General features: G+C 44.1%; 1 protein-coding gene across 1 annotated transcript in view; it reads left to right on the forward strand.

The window, feature by feature from the left end:
- The first annotated feature begins 504 nt into the window (after positions 1 to 504).
- Positions 505 to 22,416, forward strand: part of LOC106604736 (phosphatidylinositol 3,4,5-trisphosphate 5-phosphatase 2B) — a 34,267-nt gene continuing 12,355 nt past the window's right edge. The window contains exons 1-17 of the mRNA XM_014199707.2: positions 505 to 2,336; positions 12,660 to 12,723; positions 15,275 to 15,555; positions 15,916 to 16,056; positions 16,180 to 16,267; positions 17,056 to 17,145; positions 17,241 to 17,489; positions 17,652 to 17,766; positions 17,873 to 17,973; positions 18,065 to 18,167; positions 18,402 to 18,598; positions 19,869 to 19,986; positions 20,542 to 20,638; positions 21,068 to 21,206; positions 21,345 to 21,444; positions 21,600 to 21,688; positions 22,190 to 22,271. Coding sequence (XP_014055182.2) covers positions 2,200 to 2,336; positions 12,660 to 12,723; positions 15,275 to 15,555; positions 15,916 to 16,056; positions 16,180 to 16,267; positions 17,056 to 17,145; positions 17,241 to 17,489; positions 17,652 to 17,766; positions 17,873 to 17,973; positions 18,065 to 18,167; positions 18,402 to 18,598; positions 19,869 to 19,986; positions 20,542 to 20,638; positions 21,068 to 21,206; positions 21,345 to 21,444; positions 21,600 to 21,688; positions 22,190 to 22,271 — 2,191 coding nt within the window. The 5' untranslated portion in view covers positions 505 to 2,199. The remainder of the gene's footprint in view (positions 2,337 to 12,659; positions 12,724 to 15,274; positions 15,556 to 15,915; positions 16,057 to 16,179; positions 16,268 to 17,055; positions 17,146 to 17,240; positions 17,490 to 17,651; positions 17,767 to 17,872; positions 17,974 to 18,064; positions 18,168 to 18,401; positions 18,599 to 19,868; positions 19,987 to 20,541; positions 20,639 to 21,067; positions 21,207 to 21,344; positions 21,445 to 21,599; positions 21,689 to 22,189; positions 22,272 to 22,416) is intronic.

Here is a 22,416-nt window from a genome sequence, read left to right on the forward strand (position 1 = left end):
ACTGGTTTGTGGCCTTTGGAAAGTCGTGAGATGGGATTGGGCCTATAATAAACAGAGGAGATGAGAGGGCGGGTAATGGAATGGGCTTGTACTGACGTCAGCTTGTTTGTGTATGTTATGGGTTTGTGTGGTGGGGGTGGTGGGCAATGGATTTCTGCTGAGTTGTAAGAGGCAGCACAGCAAAGCTGGAGCCAAACAGCTGCCCACAAACACAGTTCCACCCACTGGGTGAAGAAAGGAGGGGAAGAGGAGGAGGAAGAGGGGCGTTGTTTGCATGCCAAAAATAAGCCTCCATATCCATTTGGAGGCTGCTTTTCTGCCGGGAGAGAAAGGAGGGAGAGAAAGGAGGGAGAGAAAGGAGAGAGAGAAAGGAGAGAGAGAAAGGAGGGAGAGAAAGGAGAGAGAGAAAGGAGAGAGAGAAAGGAGGGAGAGAAAGGAGAGAGAGAATGGAGGGATAGAAAGGAGAGAGAGAAAGGAGGGCGAGAAAGGAGGGATAGAAAGGAGGGAGAGAAAGGAAGGTGGAGAAAAAAGGGAGAGAAAGGAGAGAGAGAAAGGAGAGAGAGAAAGGAGGAAGGGAAGGAGAGGAAGGAGAGAGAGAAAGGGATGTTAGGGAGAGTAACAAAAGAAAAGGGCGGGGAACGGAGAAAGAGAGAGGGGAATGAGCTAGCCAGCACAGTGGAAAAAAGGCTGGAAAAGAGGACAAGAACGCAGGAGTGAGACAGACAGAGGCTGTGCCAAGCCTCCCACCTGAGTGTGCACGGCGCGGCTGTGTTTTGTGTTTTGGATTTCAGGGAAAAGGAGGAGGAGAAGGAGGGGAGGAGGATGGAGCATGGGGTGGGCCAGAGAAAGGAAGTCTGCTGGCAGCGTTGGTTTCACACACCAGTGGTGAAGTGAAGCCCCTCGCAGGAATTCTTTCTGCTGCTGCGTCAGTTTTTTTCTCTGCCCTCGCTTTTCCTTCTTACTCACATCTGGAGTGGGGAGTCACTTCCTCTGTCTGTGCTGCCCCGTGTTGTGTTGTGCTTTAACAGGGCTAGTCCTCTCATCCTCTAGCCCCCCTTCACCTCCTCCTCTGACGACACTCTAGGAAGATACGGAACACACCACGCCAGGGGGACGGGACGCTCCCAACACACTCTCAGCACGGGACCGACCAGGGACCCTTGATACCCCCCACCAACACCCCCGACCCACCCTCTGTAATCTACGTCTGACAACAGAGAGGAAGAGAGAGACTGTGGAATCTGGAGAGAACTGCAACCATCAGCTGAACTTTCTGTAGGGTATTTGCCCTTTCCCTTGTATGGCAAAACAACTGGAAAATCATTTGAATTGTCTGATATCTATCCACCACAGCAGGCTGTGCAGCAGGGTTTGCTTGTATGGCTGACTGACTTCTCTTGGTTCTTCTTTCCTATGTTGTTTGCATGCCGGGCTTTTATTGAGGGGACAGCAGGCAGGAGCATTGCCGGTCTTTGGGGTGAGGCCGCAGGCACTGCCCCCAGGGGTGGTTGGCTATACGCATCATTGCTTCCCCCCCCTCTTTCTTTCTCTCTCTCTCTATCTCTGTCTGTCTGAGAGAAACATCCAGCTGTCTGTCTACCTGAGAGGAACATCCAGCTGTCTGTCTACCTGAGAGAAACATCCAGCTGTCTGTCTGCCTGAGAGAAACATCCAGCTGTCTGTCTGCCTGAGAGAAACATCCAGCTGTCTGTCTACCTGAGAGGAACATCCGGCTGGCAGCAACCTGCACACAGACACTAAGACAGTTGTTCTCTGTGGGGGAACTAACAGCAAGGTGGGCCAGAGTTCAGCAACTGTAGTTCTGGAATCTGGACACATAGAGACATCTGTGGGAGGGATACTGACTCTGACTCTACAACGACAACAATCCTCAAATGCAACAGGATGTGTAACCCAGTAGGACCCTGGAAGGCGTGCCTGTCTTAAATGAGGAGGACTGCTGTTGTTGTTCTGTGTCGACCTTACTAATGAGGACGAGGATGCTGGAGAAGCTGTGAACACTCAAGAGGACTGAACAACGAGAGCTCCTGGCTGGAGGGTCTCGTGGTGTCATGACACAGGTGTCTGAGACAGACTGTGTGTGTGTCATCTCTGACCGTACACCTTGTTGTGGATTACCCTGTTGGACGGACAGACACTCCACTAACTGACAGGTGGACAACAACAGCATTGGTTGTCATGGCGATGGCGGCGTGGTACCACCGTGACATCAGCCGTGTGCATGCGGAGGACTTGCTGGCCCGGGCTGGGAGGGACGGCAGCTTCCTGGTCAGGGACAGTGAGTCCGTGCATGGAGCCTACGCCCTCTGTCTGCTGTGAGTAGCCTACCACCACACACACACACACACACACACACACACACACACACACACACACACACACACACACACACACACACACACACACACACACACACACACACACACACGCACACACGCACACAAACATAACATTCCTTTCCATCTCTGAGTGTGTATGGTCAATATCAACTCAGTGATGCTCACAGTCAGTGGAAAGGGAACTAACCTCACATTCACAATAGCTATAGAGTGTCTCAATGTCTGCATTGTAAATGGATTCAGCAGCCTGTCTCTCTGTAATCTTTATCATTGTCACTCTGAGCTGGGACAGCAGGCACGGAGAAGGCTGTGGCTCACAGGGCTGCTGGAAGTCTATAGCTCCTGAACACTCAGGTTGCCCAGTCCCGATACAGCCCAACCAAGCCTGGCCAGTGTCCTTGTAACCCTGGCTTAGGGCTCCCTGTCCCCCTCTCTCCTCTCCTCCCCCCTCCCTTCATTCTTCCCTGGGGCCCCTGTAAGAGGGCGGGAGCTACAGTGACCACACGGCTCTCTGTGCACAGCGGCCCGAGCCAGACACATTCCTGAAAGCTGAGTCCCACTGCTGCTCATGCTGCCCCCACCCCCCCCTCTCTCCCTCTTAGCTGTCTCCTTCTCTCTCTCCCTCTTAGCTGTCTCCTTCTCTCTCTCCCTCTTAGCTGTCTCATTCTCTCTCCCTCTTAGCTGTCTCATTCTCTCTCCCTCTTAGCTGTCTCATTCTCTCTCCCTCTTAGCTGTCTCATTCTCTCTCTCCCTCTTAGCTGTCTCATTCTCTCTCTCCCTCTTAGCTGTCTCATTCTCTCTCCCTCTTAGCTGTTTCATATTCTATCTCCCTCTTAGCTGTCTCATTCTCTCTTTCCTCATTCTCTTTTCCCTCTCTTTTGCTGTTGTTTTCTATTCTGTGTTTTTCCTGTCCCTCTGTCTCTGTACCTATTCCTCCTCTCTATGTTGTATGTAGGCCTAGTGTACACTAATCTAATCTCCACATAAATACAGGTCTACTGTTTCTTTACATTATTCTCTAACTTCATTACAGGGAAATATGAATTAATTCCAGATAAATGATACCTGTGATTTTCTACCAGGCATCACAAGGCCATGCTTTCAGCAGGGGGCTTTCAACTGGTGGCTTTTCAACAGGTGGGGTTATAGGCATTTGCTGTACTGTGTTTAGAGATAAAGTAGAGATAAAAGTTAGCCATCTATTGGATACTTGACACAGACTAGTGGTATGATTTTGCTACCAAGTGATTATTATCGAACATGAAGCCCACATGCGGTCCAGATGAGTCACACCCCTCTGGCTAGTTTGTGTAGGTTGTGTAAATAGTGGTGTGTAAAAACGTGAGATGTCTGGGTAGGTTATTTCCATGTAAAGAGACCCATGTGCACCAACCTGTGACGTTAATAGAATCATGTCAAAATGGGTGTCAAATGAAAGATAATTAAGAGTCTATATATTTTTTTAATTAAGGCATTTATACATTATACAACAATTTTCCATCCTTAGAATTTGGAATAAGCATAGGCTTTAATTTCTTGTCAAACAGATGGGAAAGGAGTCTGAGAAAACATCTACCAGAATAAGTCTTAAAAGTTATTAGAAATACATCTAAACACAATAATGCTGAAGTAAAAACCCCTGCCAACTAATATCAACACTTATATTTAGGTTAGGAAAACATTTTCTGCTTTCTGTAAGTTGAAGAAACATTGCCTTATGCCTTGAAATTCTGTTACCAAAAACCAACATATTTTAAAGAGGGAGAATAATGAAAGTTCACAGAAGTAACCAGTAAAGGTAGACATATCAATTAGTTATAGAGTTTTTACCAATATAAATTATGTTAATGAATTGGCAACAGAATTTCTGAAAAATCTGCAACAGAATTTCTGAAAAATCTGCAACAGAATTTCTGAAAAATCTGCAACAGAATTTCTGAAAAATCTGCAACAGAATTTCTGAAAAATCTGCAACAGAATTTCTTCCTCCCTTCCACTGTCATGTTCAGCTGATAACGATTCTCTTTCATTTTCTGTCATCTGATGGTCAAAGTTAATGTGTCTGGACAAGCCCTCCCCTAGGCCTATTTATTTCTGCAACAACATACTAACTCATCACAATTTGTTAGCAAGCTGGTTACAGTGCCTCCTAAAGACATGATTGACATCGGAAAAGGGGGTGGGCTTGCTGATCAATAGGTGCCTTTCTTTGCGAGGCATTGGAAAACCTCCCTGGTCTTCGTTGTTGAATCTGTGTTTGAAATTCACTGCTCAACTAAGGGACCTTACAGATAATTGTATATGTGGGGTGCAGAGAGGAGGTAGTCATTCAAAAAATCATGTTTAAACACTATTATTGCACACAGAGTGAGTCCATGCAACTTATTATGTGACTTGTTAAGGACATTTTTACTCCAGAACGTGTTTAGGCTTGCCATAACAAAGGTGTTGTATACTTACGTATTTACTCAAGACATTTCACCTTTTCATTTTTGATTAATTTGTAAAAATGTCAAAAAACATAATTCCACTTTGACATTATGCGGTATTGTGTGTAGTCCAGTGACACAAAATCTAAACTTCCCAGTAAAGCAATAAAAACAATCAAGCATCCCAGAAAAGTGCAAAAAAATAGCCCACGTTAACATATGTAGTTTAAGAAACAAGGTTCATGAAATCAATAATTTGCTAGAAACAGATGACATTCATATTCTGACAATCTCTGAAACTCACTTAGATAATACATTTGATGATACAGTGGTAGCAATACATGGTTATATGATCTACAGAAAATACCAAAATGCCAAAGGTGGAGGTGTGGTCGTTTTCTATTCAGATACACGTTTCTGTAAGGCTTCGAGAGGATCTCATGTTTGTCACGGATCCCTCCGGAACTGTCATTACGCACACCTGGTCCCTATTCCCATTGATTAGTAATTGTATAAGTGTGCCCTTTGTTCACCATTATTCGGTTGATTATTATTACAATGTCCGTTGGTTGTGTGAGTACCTGTGCTGTGTTGTTTTGGCTTTCGTGTCGCGCGTATTGTGCAGATGATTACGGTTCTTGTCCAGTGTGGTATCATTGTGTGCTTGTGTATTTATTCGAGGTACTCCTCGCTCTTTTGTTTGGGACTAAACCCTGTATTTTGTATACGTGTTTGTTTGGTCTTTGTCCCCGTGCCTTTACATGGCACGCTGTAATTTGGGTAGAATTTTTTTGAACTATTACGCATTCCTGCGCCTGTCTCCCGAACATTTATACCAGCGTGACAATGTTAAATACTGTTGAAGTAATATGGCTACAGGTTCATCTGCCTCACCTAAAGTCCATTCTGGTGGGAAGCTGCGTTAGACCACCAAGTGCTAACAGTCAGTATCTGGCTAACGTGTGAAATGCTCGATAATGTATGTGATATCAACAGATATCAGGCTGCCCACTCAAGAGAACTTAAAATTGTGACTAGTATCAGCAAACTGGTTCAGGTTATCAGTCAACCTACCAGGGTAGTTACAAACAGCACAGGAATTAAATCATCAACATGTAGTGATCACATCTTTACTAATGCTGCAGTCATTTGCTTTAAAGCAGTATCCAAATCCATTGAATGTGGTGATCACAATATAGTAGCCATATCTAGGAAAACCGAAGTTCCAAAGGCTGGGCCTAATATAGTGTATAAGATGTCATACAAAACATTGTGTAGTGATTCCTATGTGTTGATGTAAAGAATATTTGTTGGTGCGTGGTGTGTAATGAAGAGCAACCAGACACTGCACGTTTATGAAATTGCTTTTCCCAGTTACTAATAAGCATGCAGCCATTAAGAAAATTACTATAAGGACTGTTACATCCCCATGGATTGATGAGGAATTGAAAAATGGTATGGTTGAGAGGGATGAGGCAAAAGGAATGGTAAATAAGTCTGACTGCGCAACCGATTGGCAAGCGAACTGAAAATTGAGAAATCATGTGACTAAACTGAATAAAAAGAAGAAACTACTCTATGAAACAAAGATGAATGAGAGGTAAAAGCTTTGGAGTACCTTAAAATAAAATTGGGGCAAGAAGGCAAACTCAGCTCCATCATTCATTGACAAAACCCACTGACATTGCCAACTACTTTAATCACTTTGTCATTGGCAAGATTAGCAAGCTTAGGCATGACATGCCAGCAATAAACACATCCAAGTATATCTGACCAAATTATGAAAGACAAGCATTGTAATTTTGAATTTCCGTAACGTAAGTGTGAAAGAGGTGAAAAAATGATTGCTGTCTATCAACAATGACAAGCCACTGGGGTCTGACAACTTGGAGGGAAAATTACTGAGGATAATAGCGGACGATATTGCCACTCCTATTTGCCATATCCTCAATTTAAGCCTACTAGAAAGTATGTGCCCTCAGGCCTGGAGGGAAGCTAACGTCATTCCGCTACCTAAGAATAGAAAGCACCCTTTACTGGCTTAGTAAACTTCTGGAAAAATTGTGTTTGACCAGATACAATGCTATTTTACAATAAACAAATTGACAACAGACGTTCAGCACACTTATAGGGAAGGACATTCAACAAACACAGCACTTACAAACATGACTGATGATTGGCTGAGAGAAATTGATGATAAAAAGATTGTGGGAGCTGTTTTGTTAGACTTCAATGCGGATTTTGACATTATTGATCATAGTCTGCTGTTGGAAAAAAACGTAAGTGTTATGGCTTTACACCCCCTGCTTTATTGTGGATAAAGAGTTACCTGTCTAACAGAACACAGAGGGTGTTCTTTAATGGAAGCCTCTCCAAAATAATCCAGGTAGAATCAGGAACACCCCAAGGCAGCTGTCGCCCCTTACTTTTTACTAACGACATGCCACTGGCTTTGAGTAAAGCCAGAGTGTCTATGTATGCGGATGACTCAACACTATACACTTCAGCTACTACAGTGACTGAAATGACTGCAACTTTTAAGAAAGAGATACAGTTACTTTCAGAATGGGTGGCAAGGAATAAGTTAGATCTAAATATTTAAAAAAAACTAAAAGCATTGTATAAGGGACAAATCATTCACTAAACCCTAAACCTCAACTAAATCTTGAATAAATTGAGCAAGTTGAGGTGACTAAACTGCTTGGAGTAACCCTGGATTGTAAACTGTTATGGTCAAAACATATTGATACAACAGTAGCTAAGATGGGGAGAAGTCTGTCCATAATAAAGCGCTGCTCTGTCTTCTTAACAGCACTATCAACATGGCAGGTCCTCCAGGCCCTAGTTTTGTCGCACCTGGACTACTGTTCAGTCGTGTGGGCAGGTGCCACAAAGAGGGACTTTGGAAAATTGCAATTGGCTCAGAACAGGGCAGCACGGCTGGCCCTTGGATGTACACAGAGAGCTGATATTAATAATATGCATGTCAATCTCTCCTGGCTCAAAGTGTAATTGTGAGAAGTATTGATATATTGAATGCCCAAGCTGTCTGTTTGAACTACTGGCACACAGCTCGGACCCTCATGCATACCCCACAAGACATGCCACCAGAGGTCTCTTCACAGTCCCCAAGTCCAGAACAGACTATGGGAGGCACACAGTACTACATAGAGCCATGACTACATGCAAGCAGTAAAATAAGATTTCAAAAACGTTTTAAAAAACACCTTATGGAAAAGCAGGGACAGTGAAGCAACACAAACATAGGCACAGACACATGCCTACACACACGATAACATACACACTATACACACGTACACATGGATTTTATGTTGTAGATAGGTGGTGGTAGTGTAGGGGTCTGAGGGCATACACTTCATGTGTTGTGAAATCTGTTGTGAATGTATTGTAATGTTTTAAAAATTGTATTACTGACTTAATTTTGCTGGACCCCAGGAAGAGTAGCTGCTGTCTTGGGGATCCATGATAAATACAAATCATACAGTGGACACGTTAGCCTGTAGGCCTATGCATGCAATGCCCTGATGCATTTAGGACTCAAATCGCCGACAGCTGAACCGTGAGGTGGACCATTATTGTTTTATGAAAGTAGCCTAAAAAACAATAAAAGAAATTTGCTTTAAAGTTTTGCATACGCTACACATCGAAACCAAGGAATAGTGTTTTGGGAATTTGTTATAGGCTGTTTTTAAGGACATGTAAATGTCGCTCATTTGCAGTGGTGGAAAAAGTACCCAATCGTCATACTTGAGTAAAAGTAAAGATACATTAATAGAAAATGACTCAAGTAAAAGTGAAAGTCACCCAGTCAAATACTACTTGAGTAAAAGTCTAAAAGTATTCTGTTTTAAATATACTTAAGTGTCAAAAGTAGATGTAATTGCAAAAATATACTTAAGTATCAAAAGTAAAAGTATAAATCATTTCAAATTACTTCTATTAGGCAATACAAATGGCGCAATTTTATTTTTTACATTTATTTATGGATAGTCAAGTGAACACTCCAACACTCAGACATAATTTACAAACGAGGCATGTGTGTTAAGTGAATCTGCCAGATCGGAGGCAGTAGGGATGATCAGGGATGTTCTCTTGATGAATTGTGTGAATTGGACCATTTTCCTGTCCTGTTAAGCATTCATAATGTAACGAGTACTTTTGGGTGTCACGGAAAATGTATGGAGTAAAAAGTACATTATTTTATTTAGGAATGTAGTGGAGTAAAAGTAAAAGTAGTCAAAAATATAAACAGTAAAGTACTGATACCCCCCAAAAACGACTTAAGTAATTTTACTTCAGTACTTTACACCACTGCTCATTTGGTCAATATCCCTCATGTATTGATGGCGCTGGCTGCGCCAGGTTGGATCTGAATGCAAATGGATGTCCGGTAAATTTCTCAAATGTCTGGTAAATTAAAATCTTCCCGGTCATGTTGTCTGCCAAATTTTCCTAAAGGAAACCCTGAAATGTATATATTGTTTTTATGCAGATTTGAGAATATTTCCATGACAATCTGTTGCCAATTGGATGGAAACCTATAGACACCCGAAAGACTAAAGTGTGCTAGTCCAATGTCACTTTGATCATGCCTGCACATCATGGTTCACCAGCAACCCCAAACATACAAAGAATATTTTCCCGGTATTTTATAAATGTTCCATCCTGAGAATAATCACTTTTTTCCCGGGTAACACGATATTTCCCACCCAAACCGGAAGTGTCATTCTCAAGTACATAGAGCATATTGATGTCTGGATTTGATTAGAGCTTTGATCGGCATGAAAATTCAAGTCTGATGCTACCTGAGCCTGATGAGCCATATATGAAGTCCTACATTAAAGATATTTTGTGAGCCCTACATTAAAGATATTTTGTGAGACCTACATTAAAGATATTTTATGAGCCCAAGCCCAAAAAAGGCCAAATGATTGTACCGTTATCCAATACATAGGCTATGACATAGGCTACTACACATTACGCACGACAGAAAAACATGAAAGCCCGCAGATGTAGCTATGTTAAAAAAATAAGATGACCACCCAAAGCCAGATGGAGATGTGTAAATTAGAAGTGCATTCTGTCCTTATATTACTGACGCATAAGACAGCGCTACAGGGAGACAGGACGGACAGCTGATCGTCCTCGCAGTGGCAGACCACGTGTAACAACACCTGCACAGGATCGGTACATCCGAACATCACACCTGCGGGACAGGTACAGGATGGCAACAACAACTGCCCGAGTTACACCAGGAACACACAATCCCTCCATCAGTGATCAGACTGTCCGTAATAGGCTGAGAGAGGCTGGACTGAGGGCTTGTAGACCTGTTGAAAGGCAGGTCCTCACCAGATATCACCAGCAACAACGTCGCCTATGGGCACAAACCCACCGTCGCTGGACCAGACAGGACTGGAAAGAAGTGCTCTTCACTGACGAGTCGCGGTTTTGGCTCACAAGGGGTGATGGTTGGATTTGCGTTTATCGCTGAAGGAATGAGCGTTACACCGAGGCCTGTACTCTGGAGCGGGATCAATTTGGAGGTGGAGGGTCCATCATGGTCTGGGGCGGTGTGTCACAGCATCATCGGACTGAGCTTGTTGTCATTACAGGCAATTTCAATGCTGTGCGTTACAGGGAAGACATCCTCCTCCCTCATGTGGTACCCTTCTTGCAGGCTCATCCTGACATGACCCTCCAGCATGACAATGCCACCAGCCATACTGCTCGTTCTGTGCGTGATTTCCTGCAAGACAGGAATGTCAGTGTTCTGCCATGACCAGCGAAGAGCCCGGATCTCAATCCCATTGAGCACGTCTGGGACCTGTTGGATCGGAGGGTGAGGGCTAGGGCCATTCCCCCTAGAAATGTCCGGGATCTTGCAGGTGCCTTGGTGGAAGTGTGGGGTAACATCTCACAGCAAGAACTGGCAAATCTGGTGCAGTCCATAAGGAGGAGATGCACTGCAGTACTTAATGCAGCTGGTGGCCACAATAGATTCTGACTTACTTTTAATTTTGACCCCCCCTTTGTTCAGGAACACATTATTCAATTTCTGTTAGTCACATGTCTGTGGAACTTGTTCAGTTTATGTCTCAGTTGTTGAATCTTGTTATATTCATACAAATATTTATACATGTTAAGTTTGCTGAAAATAAACACAATTGACAGTGAGAGGACGTTTCTTTTTTTGCTGAGTTTATTTTTGTGCCACAAAAGCCAAGTAGATATACATGTTTATAAACACAGGGCCGCTACAATTATTGTTATACAGTAAATTTCGATCTGTCCCTTAGGTAGCAAACTTGAAGACGTCGTGACGAACTTGCGGGCAATGGGTTCAGAACAACAACAACAAAACTTAATACAAAAAATATCTATACCACCACCCAAAACGGCACTTGGCGAGTAGAAGTGCAAAGGGGCATGTACTAGGCACAGGTTGACTCCTATCTGTGCACCTGCCTGCCAACACCTACCCATGAGCCCCCTCTCTTTCCATTTACTGTAACCAGCATCCTTACCCACTGACACGACCAACACCGAATGTTCATGGACGGTCAGTCCACCCTGGCCTTCATTTCAATGTCCACATATGCTATTTTTTGGTATGTCCACAGATGTTGATTTTTGGTCTGGTCCGGACCGGCCATGATTTGACCGAAACAAACGTCTATGATTGGTTCAGATTGGTCCAGACCAGACAAATGAACCAATCATAGACATCTATTTTTCACAAGTTTGGAGAGCACAGTACAGTACGGTAAAGTTTTTAAAAAGTTGAGTAGAATATAGCTCAGTACAGTGCAGTACAGTAGAGTAGTATAGAGTAGAGTTCAGTACAGTAGAGCACATGAGTTGAGTACACTATACTGTACTATACTGTACTCTACTGAGCTCTACTGTGCTGTACTTTGATGTCAAACTTGTGAAACATAGATGTCTGTGATTGGTTCAGATTTGGTCCTGTCCGGACCAACCAAATTTGGTCTTGCTTAGTGGAGGAGCTCATTAAAATAGCCAGTGTGTAGAATAATAACCAAATATGCAAAGGAGGATTTTGCATATTAATACCTTTTGTGTACCTATTTAGGATACATCGCCATGGAGAGAATGACATTTATATCTATAATTATGCATTTCTGTGTAATACAGATCGGGGACCCATGAAAAATGTCTGTTACCGCAATTCCGTTACCGGGTGTAAATCCACTTACTGTGGCTCAATAATCAAAATATCTTTTTTTTCAGAGTCAAGGTGTCATGTCATAGCTAACTTCCCATTCTTTCGGTAGACATCTTTTAATCTTAGTCTTGAGGAGATATTTAACAGATCTTTTGAAAAACATGGTCACATGAAAAACGGAGGGAGATTTTACCGAAATTATTTTACTAAAATGTGCATATGCACAGTTCTTCCAGTAAATGTGTTTCTGTAAAATGTTCTGTGTAAATTGTTAAAAGTAGTCATTGTGCATAGAGTGGTATGGTTTGTTAAATTTTTAAATCAAAGGTTTTTGTTTGGAATACATTTTAAGTGAAAAATCTGAGTCTCAGCGCAGTTCCCTTTCCATGGAATTGCCCAGTAGTAGTCATGTAGTCCCACGCTATGCAGTGGACCATGAAGTTGCTAAAATAACCATCTAACTGAGTCACACTATCAACAAATTAGCGTCTTGTTTATCTTTAACAAGGGCAGCACATCTGCTCATCCTTATTTCATTGCTACTTTAAAGCATGTTTTGCCTTTGAATGTGTATTTCTGGCCCAAGACAGTGGTATAGTTACGTGTGATGCTGTGTTGGGGTATATAGTACATTTGTAAATGTTATTTTCCCCTTTTCAGGTTCCAACGGCACGTTCACACTTATCGTATTCTTCCTGATGCAGACGGCCTGTTGGCTGTACAGGTGAGTAACCATCATCAGTGTAACTTTCCAAACCCCCTCACATACACACATGACCTAATCCTGACAGTAACCAGGCTAATACTGTAGCATATCCTACATGTGCAAGCATGATATTATCCTCTTGTAGCATCCACTTTTGAGAAAGAATGGACAGTACAATACTGTAGTTGTTATCCTTACAAAAGAGTTGTGTTATTTTCTGTTGTAAGGGAAACAGGAAGTGTCTTGTTACTAGGCTCATTCGGCCTTAGGCCTTTTTGTTTGAATGGCATCTCTGCCATGCGGCTGCATGCTTGGAGAATGACAGCTGCACAGAGGAGAAATTGTGTGTCTGTGTGTGTCTCACAGATTCCTGACCTACCCACTCGTTGACCAGTGCTCTAAGGAGGATGGGTCTGTTTGTACTTTGTGTATGTGTGTGTGTGTGTGTGTCGTGGACAAGGATGTGTGTGTTGAGGGTTAGTTGGGCGGGGGATAGGGATGGTTCGGATTAGTGTGTGTGTGGCGGTTGTATGGGTGTGTTTTAGATAGTGACTATAGGGGACGACTCCTTTCAAGAGCCGCAGCTCCTGGTCCTAATTATCAGGAATGAGAAGAAAGAAAAAAAACACAGCAACGAAAAACATTTGAGGCAGCCCGCAAACCAGCCTGTGCATTCCTTTACCATATCTGGTGAAAAAACAACAGCTCAATAACAATTGTCTCATAGAGACAGTCATGTAATGAGTCTTTGATTTGAAAACACCATGTAAACGTTATTTTCAGATGAGGGCTGTGCTACATTTACTGTAGCGCTGCTTCGCTTGTTTTCCACTGAAGTCAGTAAAGTCCCCAATAAGCAGATTGTCTCACTGGCTTTGCTATAAAAACATTACCACATAGGGATTGCGTGGTTGCTTTCTTGTCTTTCTGTGGGGGCTATTTTATAGAAGGGATATTTTGAGCTAAAAGACAGGCTGTTTTTGTCTCCCTGAGTCGTTTAGTCTGTATTTTCTTTGTAATCACTTTTCAAGAGTTCCTCGAAAAAATGCATCAACCATTAGAAGAGTCCCTGGCAACTGGAGCAGGTAATGTCTGCCAAAAATGGTTTTTCAAACCACATAATGAAAACAAACGTTTCTAAAATAAGACGTACAGGAAAGGGGCTTTTAGTTTGCAGTGTTGCTGTGTGTGCCCTTTGGGTCCTGTGTCTGAGAGTGTGTCCGTGGCATCTAATGTGTGTGTGTGTGTGTGTGTGTGTGTGTGTGTGTGTGTGTGTGTGTGTGTGTGTGTGTGTGTGTGTGTGTGTGTGTGTGTGTGTGTGTGTGTGTGTGTGTGTGTGTGTGTGTGTGTGTCTGAGAGTGTGTCTGTGACATCTAATATGTGTGTGTGTGTGTGTGTGTGTGTGTGTGTGACTGGCACGTAATGTGTTTGTCTATGACTGTTGAATGTGTGTTTCCCCCTCCATGTTTACTGTACGTATCTGAGACAGCTGGCTGTTGGAGTGTTGTTTATAGCGGGCAGCGTTTGTGCGTGTGTACGGTAGACTGGCTCAGAACACAGAGGTCAGCTAGTAATCTGCTGGAACACTGTGACTCATGGCAGCCAACCTTGCCAGTGACCAGAAGCTGGGGGGTTGTTTGTGACATCATCTCCTGTCCTGTGGCTGATTAGTAGTGGTTTCTGCAGCCTGCTTGGCAGTGAGTGTTTGATGTGGTTCTTGTTCTGGCTATGCAAACAGAGGTGAGTGGTTGTGGCTTCTGTTTGGCACCTCCAGGGCCTAAGAGACCGCACCTCTACTCCAAGGGACCCTCCTGAGCATATCCAGGTCCATTTTGTTTTGGTGGACACTGTTCGAACAACACATGCGTATCCTGAACAGGTTCTTATGGATTTGAGCCATTTGTACGGTCTTCCAAGCTTTAGGAACTTTAGAGAAACAGTTTATAAACATTATCTTGATGGACGGTTTGCAGCTTATTCTGGCACCAGTTCAGGGAATTTGTTCATCTATCCTGTAAATAAAGGAAACTCTCATGAAGATCACATGTGTTGTGTAGTGTCACAATTGTCGTCATGGAGAGAAGACCAAGGCGTAGCGGGAATGTGGATACTCATATTTTAATTTAAAAAAATAGTAAAGCATCCACCGGACAAAAAACAATACACACGACAGGAACAGTCTTGCAGGCACACAAAACGCAATGCAAGAACAACTACCCACAACCCCAAAGAAAAACACACACTACTATATAGGACTCCCAATCAAAGGCAACTCAACACACCTGCCTTCAATTGGGAGTCCAATCACCAACACAACACTTAACACACAAAAACCTGCCACGTCCTGACCAAAACTAATACAATTGCTCCCTCTGCTGGTCAGGACGTGACATGTAGGTTCTGTATCATGTGTTTATGGTATTTTTGACCTTTCTGGGTAACCACAGCCCATGTATGTATAACCACAGCCCATGTATGTTCATTCTTATATGTTTAAGCAAATTGCTATGTCTGTGAATGTCTATTTATATTATAATTATGTCTATGCCGTATGTGTGTTTCCCCACAGACATCTCAAGGGGTGCAGGTGAACTGTTTCCGTACGCTGGGGGACCTGGTGTTGGGGTACCAGCACCCTCATAAGGGTCTGGTCACCCCCCTGCTGTACCCTGTGGGGAGGGACACAGAGCCTGGTGAGGAGAGCTCAGGTGATGATGAGAAGCCAGGGCTGGTGTGGAATCCCAGCCCAGCCCCAGTCTCGGTCAGTACAGCTCCCCCAGCAGGACCCCCAGTCACCCCATCTCCCCACCTCCTCTTCCTCCACAGGCTGCAGGAGCTGAACACACCCAGGTACACACTCCCTAACACCAATCACACATCAGGAGAACACAGATATAGTTCCAGTTCCACACATACATAGAAAAAATGTTCAATATTGGTCTGGGGCTATTTAGGGTACTTTAGCACTGTAGGACTTTCCTGTGGCATCTAGGAATCCCCTTTCCCTTCCTTTTCAGCTTGCCTGAGTGCTGATTTCAGGCTTACATTTGCGAACACTCACAATAAACGTTGTTTCTTTTCAACAGAGTGTGTTGAATGTTGTTTTTTTTTTACACAAACATTCCATTCCGTTCGTTTAATCTACTCTTTCTGGTAAAATGATGGATAACCCACATAAAATGTAGATTTTTTTTTACTGTGGTTTCACAGCATGGCAGGTGAGGTGGTTGGGCTGCTCAGTGAGTATCTGTGCAGTGAGCTGCCTCTGGATGTGGAGGGTCTGCGTAGAGGAGCAAAAGGCCTACTCCATCTACACCACACCCTGGGCACCGCATGCCAGGGACTTAACAGGTGGGTTTCAGCATTTTGCTACTGCTATTACAGTTAAAGTGTTGTATGTAATTTTGTGTTTGTGATGTGATGGATTTGTTGGTTATCACAGGGAGAAAATGAAACTGATTGTCTGATCCACAGTGAGATTGATCTGACCATGTCTGGTTTGGAGACGCTGGCCAAAGTGTTTGACCATCCCACCTACCCTTTCACCTCCACCAAGTCACAGGTACATCCCATCTGTGATATACCCTGTCTGTCCTACCCGTTCTGTCCTTTTTTTACCCCGTTTTCTCCCCAATTTCGTGGCATCCAATTGGTAGTTACAGTCTTGTCTCGTCGCTGCAACTCCCGTACGGACTCGGGAGTGGCGAAGGTCGAGAGCCGTGCGTCCTCCGAAACACAACCCAATCCAGCCAAACCGCACTGCTTCTTGACACAATTCCCACTTAACCAATGCGTCGGAGGAAACACCGTACACCTGGCGACCGTGTCAGCGTGCACTGCGCCCGGCCCGCCACAGGAGTCGCTAGTGCGTGATGGGACAAGGACATCCCTGCCCGCCAAACCCCCCCCCCCCAACCCGGATGACACTGGGCCAATTGTGCACCGCCCCATGGGTCTCCAGGTCGCGGCCTGCTAAGACAGAGCATGGACTCGAACCCAGAATCTCTGGTGGCACAACTAGCACTGCGATGCAGTGCCTGAGACCACTGCGCCACTCGGATGGCCCCTACGCGGTCTGTCCTACCCTGTCTGTCCTATCCTGTCTACTCGACTATGGTCCACAACGGACCCACAAACTAAGAAGACATAAAATAAATGGAAATCTGATCTGCTACGCCCTCTAGTGTACCAATTGAGAAAAATAACTTTCACAGCGCATCACTGTTAAGAAAGTTGAAAATAAAACACCTCTAAATATGTTCCATTCATGGGGTACAATTATATATTTATATCTGTATTGCACATAGCACACAGCTACTTAATACAGTATATTACTGTTCCTCCTTTTAGAATATGGGCAGAGGTCCAGACATGGAGTTGGACAGCCTGCTGTGTAAGATCTCTGCCCTGGTCAGCCTGCTGTCCTCCCTGGAGAAGAGGGTATGTTCCCCCATACACACACTATCCCCCAATGCAAACCAGTCTGATATTCATTTACTATACAGTCTAAAGCTCTCTGTGCTCTTACTGTGCAGGTGCTGAAAGCTCTTCAAGATGCTGTGACCAATCACAACCTGGCTGTGCAGCCTGCCCCTCCCCGTGATCCCACCCCACCTCCGGCCCCAGTCCCTGCTCCTGCCCCAGCTCCGGCCCCAGTCCCTGCTCCAGCCCCTGCTCCATCCCCTGCTCCAGCTCCAGCCCCTTCTCCAGCCCCAGTCCATGCTCCAGCACTAGTCCCTCTAGCCAAGAACAATGCCAGGCCCATACCTGTCCACTCTTTTCAGGTGACAGAGAGAGACAAATGGCACTTCATACTTTTAGGGGGGCATACCAGCTGTTTAATCATATTTTGATCATTTTTTTGGTACAGTATAGTATATGTTGCATCATCTTTGTGTGTGTGTGTGTGTGTGTGTGTGTCTGTGTGTGTGTGTGTGTGTGTGTAGATTAAGATGGTGCGTTACGGCAGACAGACCGTGTCAGTGGACTTGGACACAGGAGTGCTGCTGTTTGACAAGAAGGCCGGGTCATTCGGAGCGGAGACAGTCTCACACGACCGGAGTAAGAGAATAACATCAACACCTGACATTACTTGACCCAGTTCGATGAAGAAGCTTTCAGTGAACCTAACGATTCCCCTCTTTTTCCTTGCTGGCGCACGTGTCAGTTCTGCAGCTAGTCAAGTTCCAGAGCAGTCCAGCCAAGCTGCGCATGGTAGTGGACAGTCATCACAACACCCCACGAGAGCTCATGTTTGAGAGTGCAAGGGTACATACAGGTCTACATTCATCTGTGTGTGTTGCCACCCATTGGATTCCATTGTAGTTTTTATATTGACTGAGAACACTCTTCCCTCCAGAAACGGGAGGCATTCTGCCAGCTGCTACAGCTGATGAAGACCAGACACTCCCATCTGAGTGAACCTGACGTCATCTCTGTGTTTGTGGGCAGCTGGAATATGGGTAACTACGGCATCAATAGAACCTCACTGTCATAGAGTAATATGTCTTCCACTATTACTGTCTGACATCAGAACTTTTACTGTTTTGGCTACGGTTATTACAGAGTTATTACAGGGTTATTACACTAGAAAGCCACAATTTTCTTATTAGAAACACCCTTTTTTTTATTTGAAGCACTAGATGGTCTATACTGAGTTGGACCCTTACTTATGATCTTAATGGCTGGGTGTCCAGGTGGCTCCCCTCCCCCTCGCAGTCTGCAGTCCTGGGTGACGTGCTGTGGTCTGGGGCGAACCCCAGATGAGTCCACGGCTCTGCTGCCTCATGACATCTACGCCCTGGGTACCCAGGAGAACTCTCAGGGGGAGAAGGAGTGGACCGAGCACGTCAAGGCTACCCTACACAGCTACACTCATATAGAGTACAAACAGGTGAGCATCAGTTTTTCCTCTATTGTTCTCCATTTAACTCCCCCCAAAAATTGGGACACAGACAATGTACAACAAAATCATACGTTTTAGAATACGGAGAAAGGAAATGTTGCACCAGATTTAGCAAACAGCTCATTTCCATCTGTTGTCCCCAGTCCTCTTTCTCCATCTCTCTCTGTTTCTTTTTCTCCATCTCCATGTCCCTCTTTTCCTCCATCTCTACTGTATGTGTCGCTCTTTCGCCATCTTTCTATCTCTGTCTCTTTCTTTCTTTCTGTCCCTATACCTTATTGGCCCTTTCTCCCAGATTTCAGTTTCTCTGATTGTCATGTGTTTGCATTATGTCATTATGCCCTTGCTCACCTTATAGGATATCTGTTTGATGTACTTTTTCTTTTACCCATTCATCCTGAAGCAATGATAGGTGTTTATCTCTCTGTGACAGTTACTTTACATGCTCAATTACGTATATAAACCCTGGATTGCGGATGCTATGTATTGGCCAATGAGAGGGTTTGAAACCATCAGTGGGCATTATTGGCACTCCCTAGGAGAGAGGGTTCTCCATAGGAATGAATGGAATTCTACAGTATTTCAATTAACTGTTTTAAGGACAAAATTACATGGATTTCAGTATTTTGTTGTTGCAGTGGGGACAGTAAAATTCGAACTTTCAAAAAGTATGCTTTAAGGAAAATAATTGTATATATTTAAAAATATATATTTGTATGTTTAGCTCACATAATATAATGAAAAAGTATGCATTAATGTGTCTGTAATGGAATAAACGTGGCAAAACAATGCATTTCTATAGCTTCCAAAATATTTTTTTTTACAACAGTGGTGGAGTGCCAAGATGGGGGCGTGGTAGCTTCAAAACAGCTTCACATGATAGTCATCTAGTGTAAATATAAATCGTTGGTATAAACTGGAAGTCTAGAGACATTTACATTTACATTTTAGTCATTTAGCAGACGCTCTTATCCAGAGCGACTTACAGTAGTGAATGCATACATTTCATACATTTTTTCGTACTGGTCCCCCGTAAGAGCATCTTAAGGTTTATTGCTCATTCATTTACCAGATACTTACTGGAGTTAGCCTAGCAATAAAATGTCTAAAAACCATTGCTCATGTCTATGATTATGATACTTCCATGAAAAATCAAGACATATATGTTAACATTACTTTAGCTTTTTTCAAACAGCAGCATTGTAGGCCGATGTCTTAATTGCTCCGTTATAGTGTGCTGTGGTTATGTGTCCTGCAGGTGGCAGTACAGTCCCTGTGGAACATGAGGCTGGCAGTGTTTGTGAAGCCGGAGCACGAGAGTCGCATCAGCCATGTAAACACAGCCAGTGTGAAGACTGGCCTGGGGAACACACTGGGTATAATGCCAGGCCCCTACTTGGGTCGTCTACCCATAACACCATACCCTCCTCCTCGTCTCAGAAAACAATGTGTAGTATACACATCCAAATACCAGTGGAGACTGCTGAGGGAAGGACGGCTCATAGTCATGGATGGAATGGAGTCAATGGAATGTCAAGGAAACTACATGTTTGATACCATTCCATTGACTCTATTCCAGGCATTATTATGAGCTGTCCTCCCGTCAGCAGCCTCCACTGACACATAGTGTATCTTTGGCGTAGCCTACAGCCGAAGACACGTGTCAAACTCATTCCACGGAGGGCCTACGGGTTTTTGCTCCTCCCTTGTACTTGACTGATGAATTAAAGTCACTAATTAGTAAAGAACTCCCCTCACATGGTTGTCTAGGTCTTAATTGGAAGGAACAAAACAAAAACCTGCAGACACTCGGCCCTCCGTAGAATGAGTTTCCGAGCATGAAATCCGAGCATGATCAACAGGAATGAGATGTTGTGTTTTATTAACTAACTGAGGTAAACCTTTAAAATGTCAAATCTGTTTGTTTCCAGGAAATAAAGGTGCTGTTGGGGTTTCCTTACACTTCAACAGTACTTCTTTTGGATTTGTTAACTGCCACCTGACCTCTGGCAGTGAGAAAGTACTCAGGTATGTACATATTGTATTCACCAGTGGAGGCTACTGAGGGGAGGACGGCTCATAATAATGGCCGGAACAGAGTGAATGGCATCAAACTATGTGTTTGATGCATTTGATACCGTTCCGCTAATTCCGCTCCAGCCATTACCACGAGTCCGTCCTCCCCAATTATGGTGCCACCAACCTCCTGTGGTATACACAACTGTATACACACCTATTTCCAATGTTCAGCTGTTTGGTATATCATTTGGGTGTTAGCTGACGGATAAAACATTAGGGAAACGTTCAACACAACTATCATCAGATTGATGTACACTGTGTACTTTCTATATAAGGACATTCCAGGGCTGTAGAGTGTATACGTTTCCAATGTATGTACGCAGCATGTCTATGTGTGTGAGTTGATGTTGTCCCTCCCTGTGCTTGTGGTCCTGTCAGGAGGAACCAGAACTGTGCGGACATCCTCAGACTGTTGTCCCTGGGTGACCGGCAGCTCAGTGCCTTTGACGTCAGCCTGCGCTTCACACATCTCTTCTGGTGTGGAGACCTCAACTACAGACTAGATCTGGACGTACAGGTCAGACAAACCCTGTCTCCTCTCCCCTCTCTGTTTTGTTGTTCCCCAGCAAATTTTGTATAACCCGAAAACAAGAATCTTCATAGACCCAGAACCCTACCTTGAATTCTCTCATACTGAATTGCTATTGCTTTACAGGACATTCTGAAACATGTTTCCAAGCGGGAGTTTGATGAGCTCATGTGTGCTGACCAGCTGACGCGAGAACGACACAAGAGGAAGGCCTTCCTCAATTTCAGTGAGTAGCATCCTACTGACGTCATGTCAAACTGTGTGTTCCTGTGCGGGTGAAAATACCTGTGTTATTTATTCTTGTCAATAATTTCTCTTCGTTGCTTTTGTCTCTGAATCTACCCCTTCTCTCTCCCTTTCTCTCACGTTGTCCTGGTTAAGAGGAAGAGAAGATTGCGTTTCCACCCACCTATCGGTACGAGAGGGGGTCCAGGGACAGTTACCTGTGGCAGAAGTACAAGACCTCTGGCGTGAGTCTATCTCCTTGTGACACTATCTGACCCAACCTCTCAAAGCTACATTGTGTCCAAATCAGCGTGTTGTCTGAATTACATTCAATCGGTAAGTGATGAATAATCCACACAAAGCATAATTTGTGAGCCTTGTGAAAGCAGCTGGCAAATAAGGGAATTGCGTAATGCTAGGTTGGGAACCTTCGCTTCTTCAACTAGTGTAACCTGCCCCTCTAAACATTCTAAACAAAGAAGTATAGCTCACGACTGGATTTACTGTGTGTGTAACCCAATCAGTCTCTATTGGGGACACAGGGGGTAGGTAGTTGCTTTGACGGCAGCTGTCACCATGACTACTAAAACTACCTCACAGAGTGAAATGGCTGGTATGATTGGAATGCAGTGTTCCCTACATTATATAATAAAACATGTCTAAATCAATTCTATGTTTAATGTGTCCGCATCGAACACACACAAACACACAATAAATATAGCCATTCTTCTATTCTGTGTCTACAGGTGCGTGTCAATGTGCCATCATGGTGTGACCGGATTCTGTGGAAGTCTTACTCAGAGACACATATCACCTGCAACTCCTATGGTGGGTTTAGGATAACGATATGGATGAGAAATTTTGATGGGGCTGGGGGCCACAAAAAAACAGAACTCATCATGAGGGGCCGCAGTGGCTCATGGGTCTGCGTACCCTCCCAACCCCATCCCCTTGTGAGAAAACATTTTAGCGG

This window comes from Salmo salar, chromosome ssa05 (assembly GCF_905237065.1).
Source record: "Salmo salar chromosome ssa05, Ssal_v3.1, whole genome shotgun sequence".
NCBI lineage: Eukaryota > Metazoa > Chordata > Actinopteri > Salmoniformes > Salmonidae > Salmo > Salmo salar.